The 15,511-nt window shown below is 43.4% G+C and overlaps 1 protein-coding gene across 1 annotated transcript in view; it reads left to right on the forward strand.

Moving 5' to 3' along the window:
• The first annotated feature begins 12,379 nt into the window (after positions 1–12,379).
• Positions 12,380–15,511, forward strand: part of LOC147023508 (fatty acid 2-hydroxylase-like) — a 22,946-nt gene continuing 19,814 nt past the window's right edge. Inside the window, exon 1 of the mRNA XM_085890343.1 lies at positions 12,380–12,700. Coding sequence (XP_085746469.1) covers positions 12,380–12,700 — 321 coding nt within the window. The remainder of the gene's footprint in view (positions 12,701–15,511) is intronic.

Raw genomic sequence — 15,511 nt, forward strand, 5'->3', positions numbered from 1 at the left:
CATTAATATGCAAATTAGCGGTGGCCATTGTCAAAATTACTATTTTTCTGAATATCTCCAAAAGTAAGCATCCAAATAACCTGGTTGAGGTGTCTGCACCCATGTTTTTAGGGTCGCTGGTCATGATAAACCCACTTAAAATTTAATAACATTTAAATTTAGCTCATTAATATGCAAATTCGCAGTCGCCATTATCAAAATAACAATTTTTCTTAATATCTCCAGAAGTAAGTATCCAAACAGCCTGGTTGAGGTGTCTGCACCCATGTTTTTAGGGTCGCTGGTCATGATAAACATAATATGCAAATTAATATGCAAATTAGCAGCCACCATAATTGAAAATGTAGATATATAGACATATAGATAGAAAAAAAACACTTCAGTCTTTGTGAATATAGATCACTTTATTATTCATACAGATTCAACAATTCGACAGCATGTAATGAAAGCAGCTAACAACATGAACAAAAGAAGACATTCCTGTGTAAATCAAATGTTCATATATATATATATATATATATATATATATATATATATATATATATATATATATATATATATATATATATAACAGGTTCGTAAACATTATGAAGGCTACTTCAGTGCTTGGTGTCTCATTCAGTATCAGAGTCATCATCAAGGGAAAATGCAGCAGCTGTCTTGGTGCGCTCATTTCTGCAGCCAGTATCTCCATGGCACGTACAGAAAACTGTGCATGGTAACTTGGCTGCTGTGCAGCGGCATTGAGCTGTGTATCATTGCGTATTGGAGGAACATGTACATCGTATTAGCTCCAAGATCTCTGGTGGTGCAAGAGCGACATTGGGTGGCAGCGTAATTGTAAGTAATGATCTTGATGCCTCATCACGTTTCCATCCATACTGAGTGGGATCCAGATGTGGTGGCTGCAGATCAGCAGCTGACTTCCATATTGCTGTCTGGATATGAGCGCGTCGCACGTTTTGTTCAAAGGATTCTGTAGTTGGTGGCAGAGCCTTTAGGTCTGGTGCTTTGATGGAATTTGGTTTCGCCATCTTCATAGACCACACCTCTTTGCGAACATAAGACATGTTGCTTCTCTCCTAGCAACCATAGCAAACAGCCATGACCACAGTGACTTCGGCGATGACATTGTCAATAGATGCATCCACATTCCCAAGTTTTTGAAGTGAATGGCCTGCTGCGAGTGTCTTCTTGCCAGTCAGTTTACCTCCACCATACATCTGGGCAATGGTGTTGCAACCTGTCAGTGCGCGTAAAGCTAGTAGGTCTTGCACCGTCCCGGCATGCTTTCTGGCAGTGGCCCCACTGTCGATCAACGATCGGCCAGGACATGTTGCTTCCATTGTTACGCAGCATTGCAGATGAAGTTCTGCGAAGTGATACACAAGCAAGATGAACACATCAGTGCCATCACAGATGACTGTGATGCATTTTGCTCCATCTTCGGCAACTTTAGCGACTTGCTGAATCATGATGACATCTGCCTCCTTATGTGTCGTCTTCAAATCAGTGCGACACCTTTGGGCTCCGTGGTGTATATCCACTGGGGTAGACTCCTGTCCCGTAATGACGAGCCTGTGTTGGCTCTGCTTTCTCTGTTGACTAACGTCAATAAAATTCTGGCAAATCAGTTCTTTCAGCTGAACTCTGTTCTCAGTTACTGACAGAACCACCAGCTGTGGAGGCAGTGGAGTCTGGCGGTTCAACCTGTGATGCCTGCTAGCTTGCTGCCCAGATCCTGCTAATCTTGTTCCACTCTTGATGTTGAAATCATGATAAGTGTCAAATACCAGATATACATCTGATTTGTCCACCTTTGCCATGATGTAGCTCGTGAAGTTGTCAACAAAGTCTTGCACAATTCCCCTGTTAGGCCAATGAATAACCCAGAGGATTGCACCACCATCTAAGTTGGTGACTTCAGGTTGTGGACCCAGTCTTGTTGAGATTTCCATTTGGAGATTCTTCTTCAATGTCGACTTGGTCTTTGCTATTCTCATCTCCCCCTTTTCATCGAACATTGATGTTGGCACAGGTGCCAGCTCACTCTAAGACGTCGCATAGTTTGATGTTTCGACTTTGTTGGAGTCCCTGGAGTAGATGAGATTTAGATCACAAACCTCAGTAGATCCCACACGCATGACTTTCTGTGTCACTGCCATAGTTATGACTTGTTTAGATAAGGGAGCGTTGAATCCTGCTGGCCAGCTTTCTTCATACGAATGCATCTGTGCTCAGCTAATGTCAACTGCCGTTGGCGCGTTCACCTTCTCCGGTCCAATTCTGCCAGTTACAATGTTGACAACTCTGTCTGCATGTTCGTTTGGGTCAAGTGGGTCGATACAGGACTGGAGTTTTCTCCTTATCTTATCTCAGTCCTCTGCATCAGATCGTATGCGTGATGGCTTCTCTTCCTTGTGAATGGTCACCTTTATGACTATGTGCCCCTCAGACATATCTGTGAGATCGTGGACTATCTGACTAAAGGTGTGTATACTATCGGCCCACTTTTTCAGTGTAGAAGGCTTCAGTGTAATGCCAACAATTCCATGTATGCCATGACCGTAGCGCATGAACGTGGACTCGATGTACATATCCGACCATATGCCGTTCAAAAGGCCCTTCTTCTGCCGCATCACGTGATCTCCTTTTAAGAACATTTCCAGAATGTCTCCATGAATCCTTTTCTTTCTTTAGATCCATCGATCCATCGATCCAAGGTAGTAGAGCCCATATCTAGCATAGTTGTGATGTCCAACCGCGAAGAAGTAGGGGAGCATCTCCTTCATAGCCCAATGATGCAATGGCCAGTCTCCTTCCTGCTCAGCACGAACAAACGCCATCATGATGAATACAGGTTTCACAAGGTTCTGTACCCATAGTTGTGTGGTCATGCTTTTTGTTGCTTTGGTTTCAAGAGTGTCCATTAAGTCTTCATGACTTTCTGCCTGAGCCATGCTGGAACGAAGGACCTCCTCAGTCACCAATCGCAGGGCCCTGAAGTTTTGGGGAAACTTTTTTCCACCAAGCATATGAGCAACACCTCCAAAGGCAGATTTCATCACGTCTTCCAGCCCACTTTCAGCCATCAAGTTCCCCACACAACCGATGAAACTCATAAGGGTGTGCATGCCGCCCAGCCGTGGTATGAACTGGGTAAATCGCTCAGGATAAACCCATTTAACATTAACGGCCACTCGATACAGCTGTTGGTCGTTTATGAAGATGGTTACGGTTTGTCCACACTCTGTGGTCAAGCGTTTTCACTCCTCCATTGCTGTAAACATCATGTCCGGATCAGCTGGATCCATATCTATGAGTGGTGTATAAATGGCCCTCGTTGCAGGTTGGATGGATTGTCCTTGCTTTCTGCAGAGCTTCCTATTAATGCCACCAAACTCTGGTGTGTTCTGATCAGAAGTTATTTGCTTCAGAAAAGAGAAATCCATATCTTGAACTCTCCTAAGTTATATAGCTTGATGAGCCAATACTCGGAGAGGTAACACCACACGTGTGGCTTCTTCAACTGGCATCGCTGGTTTCTCAGGTCCCTTGTACCTTTGAACCGAAATGTCTTCTGTCACAGGTGTCTTCATTTCATCACGGGTCAATCGTCTGATGATGGCTTCATCTTCAGATGTGGAAGATATCTCCTGATCTTTTATGGTAAGTAGCACTGCAAGAGAATGTGTTGAAACGAGTCCATTCTGGGATGAGATATTTGTGTCGAAGTTGTCAGCAACAACCTGAACGAGGCCACATTCAGCATTGGCGGTTCCCCTAATCCCGGAGTGAACAGTTGCAGCCTTTGCTGCTGATCCCTTGAAACACTGAAACTCATCATAGGAACAGGTCACACGATAGTTGTACAACTGCTCGATGAGGCTTTTACGACTGACTAGAACTCCCAGTGCTATTTGGAGTGTAGTTGGTCGATTGGTGATCATATTCGTTATGATGTTTCCTATCAGAGCTCCTGGAAGTGTGCAGTCCAGTTTAGCTGATATTTTGGAGAGTAGCAATTGAAGGGTTGGACTCACTGCTTCATTAGCAATGTCTATATTAATTCTAGTCTGATAGGAACTGGGGTCGGACGACAACTGTTTAGATTCCTGTGCAACCTTCTTGGCAATTCGTTCTATGGAAGCATCAATGGCGTCATCTTCATCTGATGCTACTAAGTTGATCGCAGTAGACGCTCTGCTGCGAAACAAGATTAAACTGGCGACATCTTCACCAGACAGAACCAGAAGCTCAGAGCCAAGTATATCCAACAATTTGGATAACAGGGTTCGTCGAGAGTACAGCTTTCCTCCATGATCCTTGTACATATTGTAGACTTCTACTGAATTCCAGATGCGCAACATGTCGTTTTCATCGATAGGATGGTAGAACTGACAGCTGGCTCAATGTCCTGAGTTTCTCTGCCACAGCTGCTGCTGCTGCAACAGAACGGGGTGCCATGAAGGACTTTATGCAGTCATCATGATATCTCGCATCAGCAGCATGAAGATCGCTGATTGCGCCCATTTATCGTATCTTGACCTGGCATCCTTCTTCATCCTGGCGGGAATCGATAACATCTAGAACAGTTTGTTTGAAAGTTGTCCGATCAACACGATCTGCAGTCCTACAAAGGAGAACTCGCCGCCAACGATTAGGATTCTTCTAATCAAAGTCCATGATGCACTTTTCTCTGCAAAAAATGCAATGTTCTTGAAAGTCAAATACTGTCGTCTTTGAATGGCGGCTTCTTTTGCTTGTTGAAGCATCTTCCAAACAGACATTACCAATTAGTTTCAAGTGTCTTTCTATGTGTGGGCGTGATGTGTACGTTGACACAGTCTCTATGGCATTTGAGCTTGATAGATTCGTCTGCCTGTAATCTCTGTTCAAGCTCTTCATGTTTACCATCTTGTCTTGCTTTGCTTGACCGGATGAGGGATGATACTTCGCACTCTCTCTGGACCAACTGTTACCAGAGGTTTTCCAACTTTAGTTGCATCTCAGGGACTGAAGAAACAGTCTCCCATGATGATGGAGCCTCAACCTGTAACAATAGAGGTAATTATAAACATCAGTAAACATTTAATTTATTTGTGTGTATTTTTTAAAATTCTCAGGAAACAGCTTCCACTCTGTGTACTTTCAAAAATCAAAAAAATACACATTTGCTTTCAGACAGATCATGTTAAATAGTAATAAAAAAACTTGTTTGCAAATAATATCGATCATTCTACTGTTTCAGAAGACATTACTCTTACTTAAAACTCAGTTCTCCATGTTTCTTTCATTACATTACAAGCCTCAACTTACTTGATCAGAAACAGTTAATGCTGTTGATCTTCTGAGGTCAGCCATTTCTTCAAAACTGTACTGGGGATAAACGGCTCTGCGTAAGTTATTTTCAAACAGTTTTGTTGTTGTTGTATAACTGTACTGCAAAAACGCCGATCGGCGTGGACAAATTCAGGGGTAGGGTTATGCTAATTTGCATATTAATGAGCTAAATTTCAATGTTATCAAATTGTAAGTGGGTTTATCATGACCAGTGACCCTAAAAACATGGGTTTGGACACCTCAACCAGGCTGTTTGGATGCTTACTTCTGGAGATATTAAGAAAAATTGTTATTTTGATAATGGCGACTGCTAATTTACATATCAATGAGCTAAATTTAAATGTTTTAAATTTTAAGTGTGTTTATCATGACCAGTGACCCTAAAAACTTGGGTGTAGACACCTCAACCAGGCTATTTGGATGCTTACTTTTGGAGATATTAAGAAAAATAGTAATTTTGACAATGGCCACCGCTAATTTGCATATTAATGGGTTTCTACAAAAATGCTCAAGGGTGCCAGAGTGGCATCACTTGGAATATTCATTCAGATGGTCTGGTGATCACAAAAATTCAGAAAAAATATTGTGCGGACCCTAATGCAAGGTCATCTTGAAAAATGGGGTTTGACATCCGGACTAGTACTCCAGGGGCCTCCGCTTGAGGTCTCCGCCGGAACTCCATCTCTTGCTTGAGAGCTGTTTTCGCTGCTGGTGGTGATCCACTGCAGTTGGGGCGAGGCCAAGGAGGCAGTGCTTCATATGACTTTTGCCTGGCCTAAGTTTGGCCGAAGACGGCTGCTCGGCTAGTTTTGCGAGTAGCTTGGGGGGCGGTGGGGCGAGTAGAATACCTCCCCTGTTCCTTTTCAAAGATTCGCACTGCACTGCTGCTGCTGAAATAATTTTTGTTATGAAATGGAATTTATATTTTGTATTAATAAGTGCAGTCCTACGTAAATTTACTTTGTGCACCCCATTCATGAAAATGATCATCATGGGACCAACGGCCCAACAAATATCAATATCAATGATGATGATAGGGTGTGACGTGTGAGAGGGTGCAGTATCAGGGTGAAGAAGAGGCTGCCGATTTGGTTATGTACGATGCCGATTTACACTGCATTCTATGGTGATCAATAAAGCCTCCATCTCCTAAACCGTGACTCAACATTGTCTGATTACAGTGTGCAAGGGTGATGTATAAGACTGCTTCAGCAGCGCTAAATATCCGGATATGTTCGAAAGATCTTTATCCCTTTTAATCATAGCGACTGTTTTACCGGCCGCTATTCAAACCTCCATATACCCGAGCAGCTTGATTTTTCTCCAGGGAGCCCAGAGTGGGGGAGCTGAAACTCCAAGTAGCTCAGGGTTCAAATGGTTAAAAGCATGATTTTATTAAAATTGCAATAGAGCAAACCCTCAAATATCGCGGGTTCTAAAAGTGAGGGTTTCGACCAATCGCGGGAAACCTATTGTTTTCCAATTTAGTTATTGCGGTATTTCATTTTGGCGAATCACGGTTTTTTGAGTTGACGTGAGTTATTGTTTGTGTCCGCATGTACGATTACCTCCCATTACCAGCCTTTTCTTGTTTTTCTTGTGCACCGTTAATTGTCGTCATCAAAGCAGCATAAGGGAATGAAGCTACATTTAATAATGTCGTCATCGAACACGAAATGACATATGGATATCCTGTGTAATACTAGATCTATAAGATGTAAAACGATGGACAAAATTAGTTGTGCCAAAAGGCAGAGAAAGCTTATGACATTGTGCAAAAATATTGAGTCGTTAGATAGTTTAGCAAGTAAAAGTGTGGCATCTGTGGCCTGCCATTATGGAATCAATGAATCGATTGTGCAGTGAACATGAGTCAAATGTGGTAATATGGGAGAAACCATTGCGAATTTACCTCTTTGAGTGGACTAGTGATACGGGAGAAATCATTGCAGATTTACCCAACATTTTCACGAGGCACGTCCAGGACCAAAGGCTCCAGTTCAACCATTGGCAGATACCGAAGAGATGGGATTATTTTGAAAGAGGATGCCATCTGATACTTTCATTTCCGAGCAGGAAAGATCTGCTCTGAGTCCAGGTCGCTAAGGATCGTTTTACCCTTCCTCGATGTGGCAATGCCACAGGTGACTTCATCATGCTCTTGATGATCGAACAGCCATCGCAAGTTATACACCACATCTTTCTAACTTCCACCCCCCCCCCACCTCTCAAACAGCGTCATCAGCATCATCATCCCAAGCTAAATTTTGTGTTTTATATTTATAACAGAGGACAGTACGATCGAGTGTGTAATATGTTTACCTTCACCCACCTTGCTGTTTTGTAATAATTTTTAACAGGTAAAAGTCTTGTGTTTTTGTTCATTTTATACTATATTTATTTTATTTGCATGTTTATTTTCAATTGTGATATGTATCTTTTTAGCTGCCACCCACCTTCCTCTATATCTCCACGAAGCCCAGGAACTGAACCCCCTTTTTCCCAGGAACTGAATTCAGCCTTGAAGTTAACCAGATGTTGTTTTATGTCTTTCCTGAGAGTGGACCCTCTTGTTCTGAGCTTTGTGGAATAATCTGAGGTTGCCTTCCAGAAAGAAAAGGAGAGTTGTTTGAAGGCAACTGTCTCACCACAGGATTAGATATATTTTGCATGATAAAATAGGTATAATACCTGCAGAAGAGATGGTATAAATCTGTACAGATGGGAAGGTGAGCTTATGTGGAAGGATACACAGGCAGTATTAATATCAGGAAAGATGGAAATTAAGGGCCAGACTTGACATGAGATGGCTGCTTGCAGTCCCTGCCAGTCAGCTTGGATGAACTGTCAGACTGGTGCTGAGGCAGCTCTCCAACAATCGCCAGAGAGGTATTGACTCTCACAGGACATGATCACATGAACCTATTGGAGCGGAGAAGAACACGAGACATTTGGTGGAAAATTAGTCATGACCTAGTCCAGAAGTGAGCGTGTGCCTTTGGCAGAAATCTGGGTCAGAAAGTTCACTGATTGGATGAGGCCCACGGAGTCACAGAAGTCCTTTGCTGCAATGCCATGGCTAGTTGAAGAGGTACCAAAACAGCCAATTTGCTTGTTGACTTGAAATTTTAACATAGAAGAAAAGACATCTGAGATGCTTGGATTCCTTGTCCAGTCTTTATTTAACCTCAACCTTAAAATTTCTCAAAAACCCTAAACCCCACACTGTTAAACCTCCGATAAGTCAAAGCGAAAGCATATTGGTTGACGAAAAAATATTTTCACGAAAAAAATAAGTGACCACTATATTCGTTATTGTTGTGTGTCTATCTGTCTGTCTGTCTGTCACGAGCATAGCTCCGTGGGTTTTGATCCGATCCTGATGAAATTTTGGTGGGAGGTTTATATCATGATCTAGTTGTGTTTTCCTGAAAATGGGCGTGGTGTGCCCATTATGGGCGGAGCCACGTCCAAAAAACGTGTTTTTAGGGGGTAGCCGATTTCAATTTGCATCTTCTCCTAGGGGTTTTGTCGAATCTGACAGGGGTTTCGGTATTTGGTTAGCCCAATGGCACCTGCATAGCCCCATGGAGCTCGATTTTTCATTTTCGTCCCAAGGTCAAGGCCACAAGGTCACGAACTTAGAAAATTGCGAATTGTGTTTTTAGGGGGTAGCCAATTTCAATTTGCATCTTCTCCTTGGGGGTTTGTCAAATCTGGCAGGGGTTTCAGTATGTGGTTAGCCCAATGGCACCTGCATAGCCCCATGGAGCTCGATTTTTCATTTTCGTCCCAAGGTCAAGGCCACAAGGTCACGAACTTAGAAAATTGCGAATTGTGTTTTTAGGCGGTAGCCAAATTCAATTTGCATCTTCCCCTTGGGGGTTTGTCAAATCTGGCAGGGGTTTTGGTATTTGTTAGCCCAATGGCACCTGCATAGCCCCACGGAGCTCGATTTTTCATTTTCTTCTAAAGGTCAAGATCACAAGGTCACGAACTTAGAAAATTTCGATTTTGACATAAAAATTCATTTTCTCCAAGGGGTTTGTCGAATCTGGCAGGGTTTCGGTATTTGGTTACCCAAATGGCACTTGCATAGCCCCACGGAGCTCGATTCTTCATTTTAGTCCCAAGGTCAAGGTCACATGGTCAAGGTCACAAAGGCATGAACTAAGAAAATTTCGAATTTTGACATAAAAATCAGACGACCGCCCAAACTTTGAGAGCTCGGATGACAATATTTTTTATGCATAATCTTGAGGTCATTCCCCACCTAAAGTCTTCGAACCATTTTGCTCTATCTCGAACACCTTGCCCGTGGCGCCCCCTTCAAGTTTGTTTTTACGCTGATTTCATCAAAGTATGGATAATCCGAGGAGTGCTAAGTGCCATATAGACTATATGACGTTATATTGTTCCTGGAATGTTCCAGAGGAAGTTTTGCACCAAAGGTCATAATCCTTGACCTTTGACCTTTAAAGTTCACAAAGGTCAAATTTTCAAAGTTGTGGGAATCGAACCGGGTTTTCAACTTTCTTCGACGAACTAACTCCATTAAGCTATAGCACGTATCCTGTTTCCTTATTTTAATGTCCACAACATTGTTTTGTGACCTTTAAAGGTTATACAAACATCAAATTTTTTAAGTTGTTGAACGAAACTGGGTTTTCAACATTTTGCAGCTAATAACCTGTCACTCGTACCACATCATGTTGATCACTTTTGTAACTTGGTCAAACATTATCACATTGTCTCATCCTTGACTTCTGAAACAATCTGCATCGTCAAATACCGCTCGTGAACCATCGTCGTCTTCAGACTTGTTCACATTTAAAATCAAAGGCAAAATTATTCCGCTACAAAATCACCGCATATGAGGAAGAGAAAGTTGGAATGGGTGGTTATAAGGTGGTTTATGTTGGCAGGGAGGGAGATATAAAGAGAGTCCCCCTGTTAGGAGGATGGTACTGTACACAGACAAACAGGGGTGGTTGTTGAGGGGAAAGTGCAGCCAAACCTACTCCTGGGTTAGGAGGGGGAATGGTAGTACATGGATTTTGAGAAATGGAGTTTTTGACAAACTCCAACTCCACCACCGGAATGAGGGTCAGGCCTGTCGAACTGGAAAAGACAATACTCGGGGAGGGACACCGGGAATCGAGAACATCCTGTGGGATGTTCTGTTCCATCATCCTGTTCCATCCAAATGGAACAAGGATTCCATTTGGCAGATATCAGGTTTACTCGTGGCAGCTTGGGTTGAGAGAGCTATCATATTAGAGTGAAGGCCTCAGATGTTGTTGGTCAATAGAGCTAGGGGTGAGGGGTGAGGTGCTTTGGGATGGAGGGGGAAGAGGTGATGGGTGGGGAGGCAGGATGATGTGGAATGGGATTTATGGTGAACATGAAGTAGGCAGGATGTTGGGGAAGCAGAGAAGGAGCAGGACACTGGGGAAGCAGAAATGGGGCCACACGCAGGAGGACAGAGGGGCGAGATGCAGGAGGAAAAGAGAGGGGCCAGGTCACAGGGGTAGAAGAGAGTGGCCGAGACACAGGGAGAGATGAGTGGGGTCGGGATGTAGGGGGAGAAGACAGTGGCCAGGCCGCAGGGGGGAGAAGAGATTGGCCAGGACATGGGGTGAGGAAAAGAGGGGCCAAGATGCAGGTGGAGAAGATGGGCTGGGATGCTGGAGAAGCAAAGAGGGGGTGGAGTGCATTGGAAGTAAGGAAGATGCGGGGAGTGCAGGAAGCAAAGAGGGGATGGAGAGTGAGGGAAACGAGGAAGGTGAGAAGGAAGCACGGAAGGGGTAGGCCATATAGGAAGCAAGGAGGGAGAGGGGCATGGGGTGGATGGATACATAATCGGGGGATGGCTGAGCAGGTGTGGGGGTTGGGGACCCTGGCAAAACCTGGGTGTGAAGATAGATGATGTGGGGGAGGGTACTGATATGAGGATGTTTGTCATCATCGTCCTACACAAAGTACAAAAAGGGATAGAATTATGAATTATAAGGGTAGAAAAACGAAGACAGACAGGATTGGAATGGGAATGGTAATGATAATTAACGGCATGAAGAAAGAGGCCACTATATGAACATGATGGTGGATGAGGAATGGCGTTACGAGTCATCCAGAAATGGAAAGAGAGGGAGAATGGAAATCAGAGTTGGAGAAAAGGTGTTTGCATGCAAGTTATGTGGGAAATTTGAACATTTTAAAATTTCTGTTTAAAAAAACTGGTTTAAATTAATGGAAAGAAAGTGGAGTGAGCAGAAGAAGAAAAGTTTTTGTCGTTTCTTTTACTCTCTATTTGTATTAAACAGAAGGTGTAAGGAAGGAATTAAAGCCAGGGGAGTGAATAATGGGATAGATAACATGGAGGCAAGTTGCGGGTGTCGTGTTTCGGGGAGGAAAAAAATGGGTCGCCCCAAAACTATCCGAGCCTCATCCGCAGGATTATTGACAAATAGTCAGCGACAGCATTCGGACCCTGCATGAACATCGAGACACGTGTCCCTCTTCCACCTGGTGCATCACTTACAGACAATGATGCACACTGGGGGATCTATTTATCATGGTTGGGAGGATTAGGGAGAGCACTACTATTTTCACTTGGTTCACTTGATTTGTTGTAATTGAATTGCTTGCTGGTTAATTGAATTAAATGCGTTTAAGTGGTGAAGACATCGGTGGGAGACAATATTGTAAACACAAAACGGCTACATCACAGCAATGAAGAAGAAAAAGAAGAAGAAGAAGAAGAAGAAGAAGAAGAAGAAGAAGAAGGAGAAGGAGGAGAAGGAGGATATATTATGTGAACAGGCGTTTTGTGTCGCGAGCGTTGATTCACCCCCTGTTCACCTGGGCGCCCGCTTCTGACGTCAGCAGCCGTACCTGTGTCTCGCGCTGTCAGTGTGCTGGAGCTTTTTTTTACCACGAACAAGGCGACGGCCTAAGCGGGTGTGTGTGGACTGTCGTGTGTGTGTGGACGAGAAAAGGAAAGAAAAACACAACATAACCGAGCTTGATCGCAACCATGAGTTCGGTGGAGTCGGCAAACGGCGTCACGGAAGCGGAGCCGCTGCGCAGGTACACGGCCCCCGAGGTCGCGGGGCACTGCACTCCGGACTCGTGCTGGGTCACGCACGAGGGCTCGGTGTACGACGTGACACGCTTCGTGCGTGTGCATCCCGGCGGGGAGTCGGTGGTCACGCGGCTCGCGGGTACCGACGTGAGCCGCGTGATGCTCGGTGCTCCCCACCGACACTCGGACAACGCGTACCGCTGGTTGGAGCAGTACCGGATCGGCCGCCTCGACTCGGGCTCGGACCCGCACCTGGTGCACTTGGAGCCGCAGGTGAGTCGCTCGATTGAACCTCCGAGCTGGACATTTTGAATGCGCACGCACGCACGCACGCACACACACACACACACACACACACACACACACACACACACACACACACACACACACACACACACACACACACACACACACACACACACACACACACACACACACACACACACACCTGGAGATCGTTCCTTGTTTATCGGTGGTGAACAACTTTTTTTTAACAACCTGACAACATATCGCTTTGGAATGATCGTTCGTCTCCGATTTATGGAAACGATGCGATGTATGGATATGGTATGGCACATTGTTTTCTTTTGTTTATTTGTGGGATTTTTTTATTATTGTTATCTTGCCAAAACGAAGTTTTTGCAAGATATGTGAGTCAGCTTGTATGTTTTTTTGTTTTTTTTGTCTGTAATCACGTATAAAAAATTCTACAGAGCACAGTTATCATTGGAAATTTTTGTAACTTCGCATATCAGAGGCCTATAGAGGTCCCTTTCAGTGCACAAAATTTTGAAGGTCAAGGTCAAACGTCAAGGTCACTTTGCCGCAAATCAGGGGAATCGACGAAACCCTTATTTTTTGAGTAATTTTAATCTAATCGTCTTCAAACTTCATGGGAATATAGTTCATGGTCTGTCGCTCAGCTGATTAATTTTTGGTGGCGATTGGCCTTGACCTTCATGGTTAGTGCCTAAGGTCAAACATATTTGACCCCAAGGTCAAATTTTCAAGTTTTAGGAACCATATTTTGTCGTACGCCAAATTGAACACCTCGATGAGTGCTTTCTAGATATGTCAAGCTCGAGACATTATGACGTCATTTGGTGACGTTATGAGGAAAACACATATTTTTCATGGTTACTCTGCAGAACAATGTTCATCGGAATTTCTCGTAGGCAGATATTCCTCAAGGAGTCGCTCCTGGTGGATAGCAGCTCTGTTCACCTCAGTGTGACCTTAAAGAAGTCACACGTGGTCACCTTATGGCAAGATACGGGTCACCCTGCGGGTGACATTGGTTTATTTATTATTATTTTGTTCCTTGCGAAGTTGTCAGGAAACTGGATTATTTAATTATCACGCTTTTAAAATGACATCTTGTCATTTCGTCCTGTGCCTCATGGTGCTCGCTTGTAACTTATTGGCGTTATTGCTGGATTCGTTGTTTTGTTGTTGTTTTTATTTTGTTGGCACTTCAAAATATCTTTGTTCCACACAGCCGTACACTTATTACGTACGCAAACGGCAGAAATTTGACCATTTTTACCGCTACCCTCGTGTGTCCACGCTTCTTCCCTTTTCTCCACACTCGCATATTTTCCCAATTATTTAAATTAAAAAAAAAAAAATATATATATATATATATATAATCTTTCCTTCTTTCCCCTTTGAGTTTTTAAGTAATGTTCCTTTTTTTTGAACCACCCCCCCCCCCAAATTTTTTTTTCCCTAAGCAGCATCGGGTTTACAATATGGTACCTTCACGCTGGACCCACATTCAGGGGTTCATAACGCCAAAAAAATGTTTTAGTGTACACATTGCGATACATTTTAAGTATATAAATGTACACAAATGCCCCCCCCCCCGAATTACTTTTGAAGCCAAGCCCACAAAAGGTCAATACGGTGCGGCCCCAACAACACTCCTTGTGCATACGTAATAAATCGATTTTCCCAATCCTCATCTTTCCATGCACAACATTAAATTGGGTGCTATGTTCAACATCAATTGACAGTCATGTTACTCGATCAAATATGTTTTCAAACAACACATCCACTTACCACCACCCCCCCTCCCCCAACCATTTGTTCATTGCTTAAGGTGTGGAATGACCTTGATGAACGGAAACCTCTTGGTGAGAATTATGACCGGTGCACATTTTGTGCAGTTTAATTGACATTTCACCATTTGTACTGTATAATTGTTGTTAAGTGTTCATCCATCCATCCATCCATCGGGACCATACTCTGTGCAGAGCGTTGGTGCTGCCTAAGCAGTCTCCTTGGGTGTTAAGCACATTCCTGGATGGGTCACCACTCAGACGCAGTATACCATCATGCTGGCACTCATTTTGCTGACCTCGGAAGGATGATAGGCAGAGTCAACCCCACCTGGTATTAATTGAACAGCCGAGTGGGATCTGAACTCAGGATCCTAGGATCCCAAGCCCACCACCCGAACCATTAAGCCAACACCAGGATTAAGTGTTTACGCTGTTTGTGTAAAATATCTAAAGCGTCCACTAAAGCAGGTGACTCATTTGGCAGAGGTATCAAAAGACCTTCCAAGACCAACAGTTTACGATGATATTGTGCTCTTGAGTTTTTGCATAGATTTCCCCAACTGAAAGATGTTTTTGTTATTATGGTTAAGTGAGTACAATGAGAAGGTTTCATTTATTCAATTCTTATTTAGTTGCTTTGGGTGATTGCTGTCAAACTCGCTGTTCTTCCACCAATGAAGATCATTTTTGTGCCAAGTGCCTGGTTTGTTTGGCTTGCAATGCACAACTGTTTTATTTTATTCCAGTTGCAACTGATTTTCTCCAATACAATTTGTACATCAAGCAGCCTAATGTTTCAATGAGTCTTGTGTTTGGCTTGTTAATTGAATGGCTTCTATCTAAATGGTAAGACTCTGTTACAAGAGAGTTAAAATGAATGGTCGTTTTAAATACTAAAGAGACTGCACAGTGCCAAGCAGCAAGCTATAGGTAAAGCTAACAGGATTTTAGGTTGTATTCATAAGGAGATCAATTATAAATCAAAAGGGCTAGTGTTAACAGTGGAAAAGAATTAAGTGAG

Source organism: Eptatretus burgeri, chromosome 7 (genome assembly GCF_056783735.1).
Source record: "Eptatretus burgeri isolate ZD-2024b chromosome 7, Ebu_testis_v1, whole genome shotgun sequence".
NCBI lineage: Eukaryota > Metazoa > Chordata > Myxini > Myxiniformes > Myxinidae > Eptatretus > Eptatretus burgeri.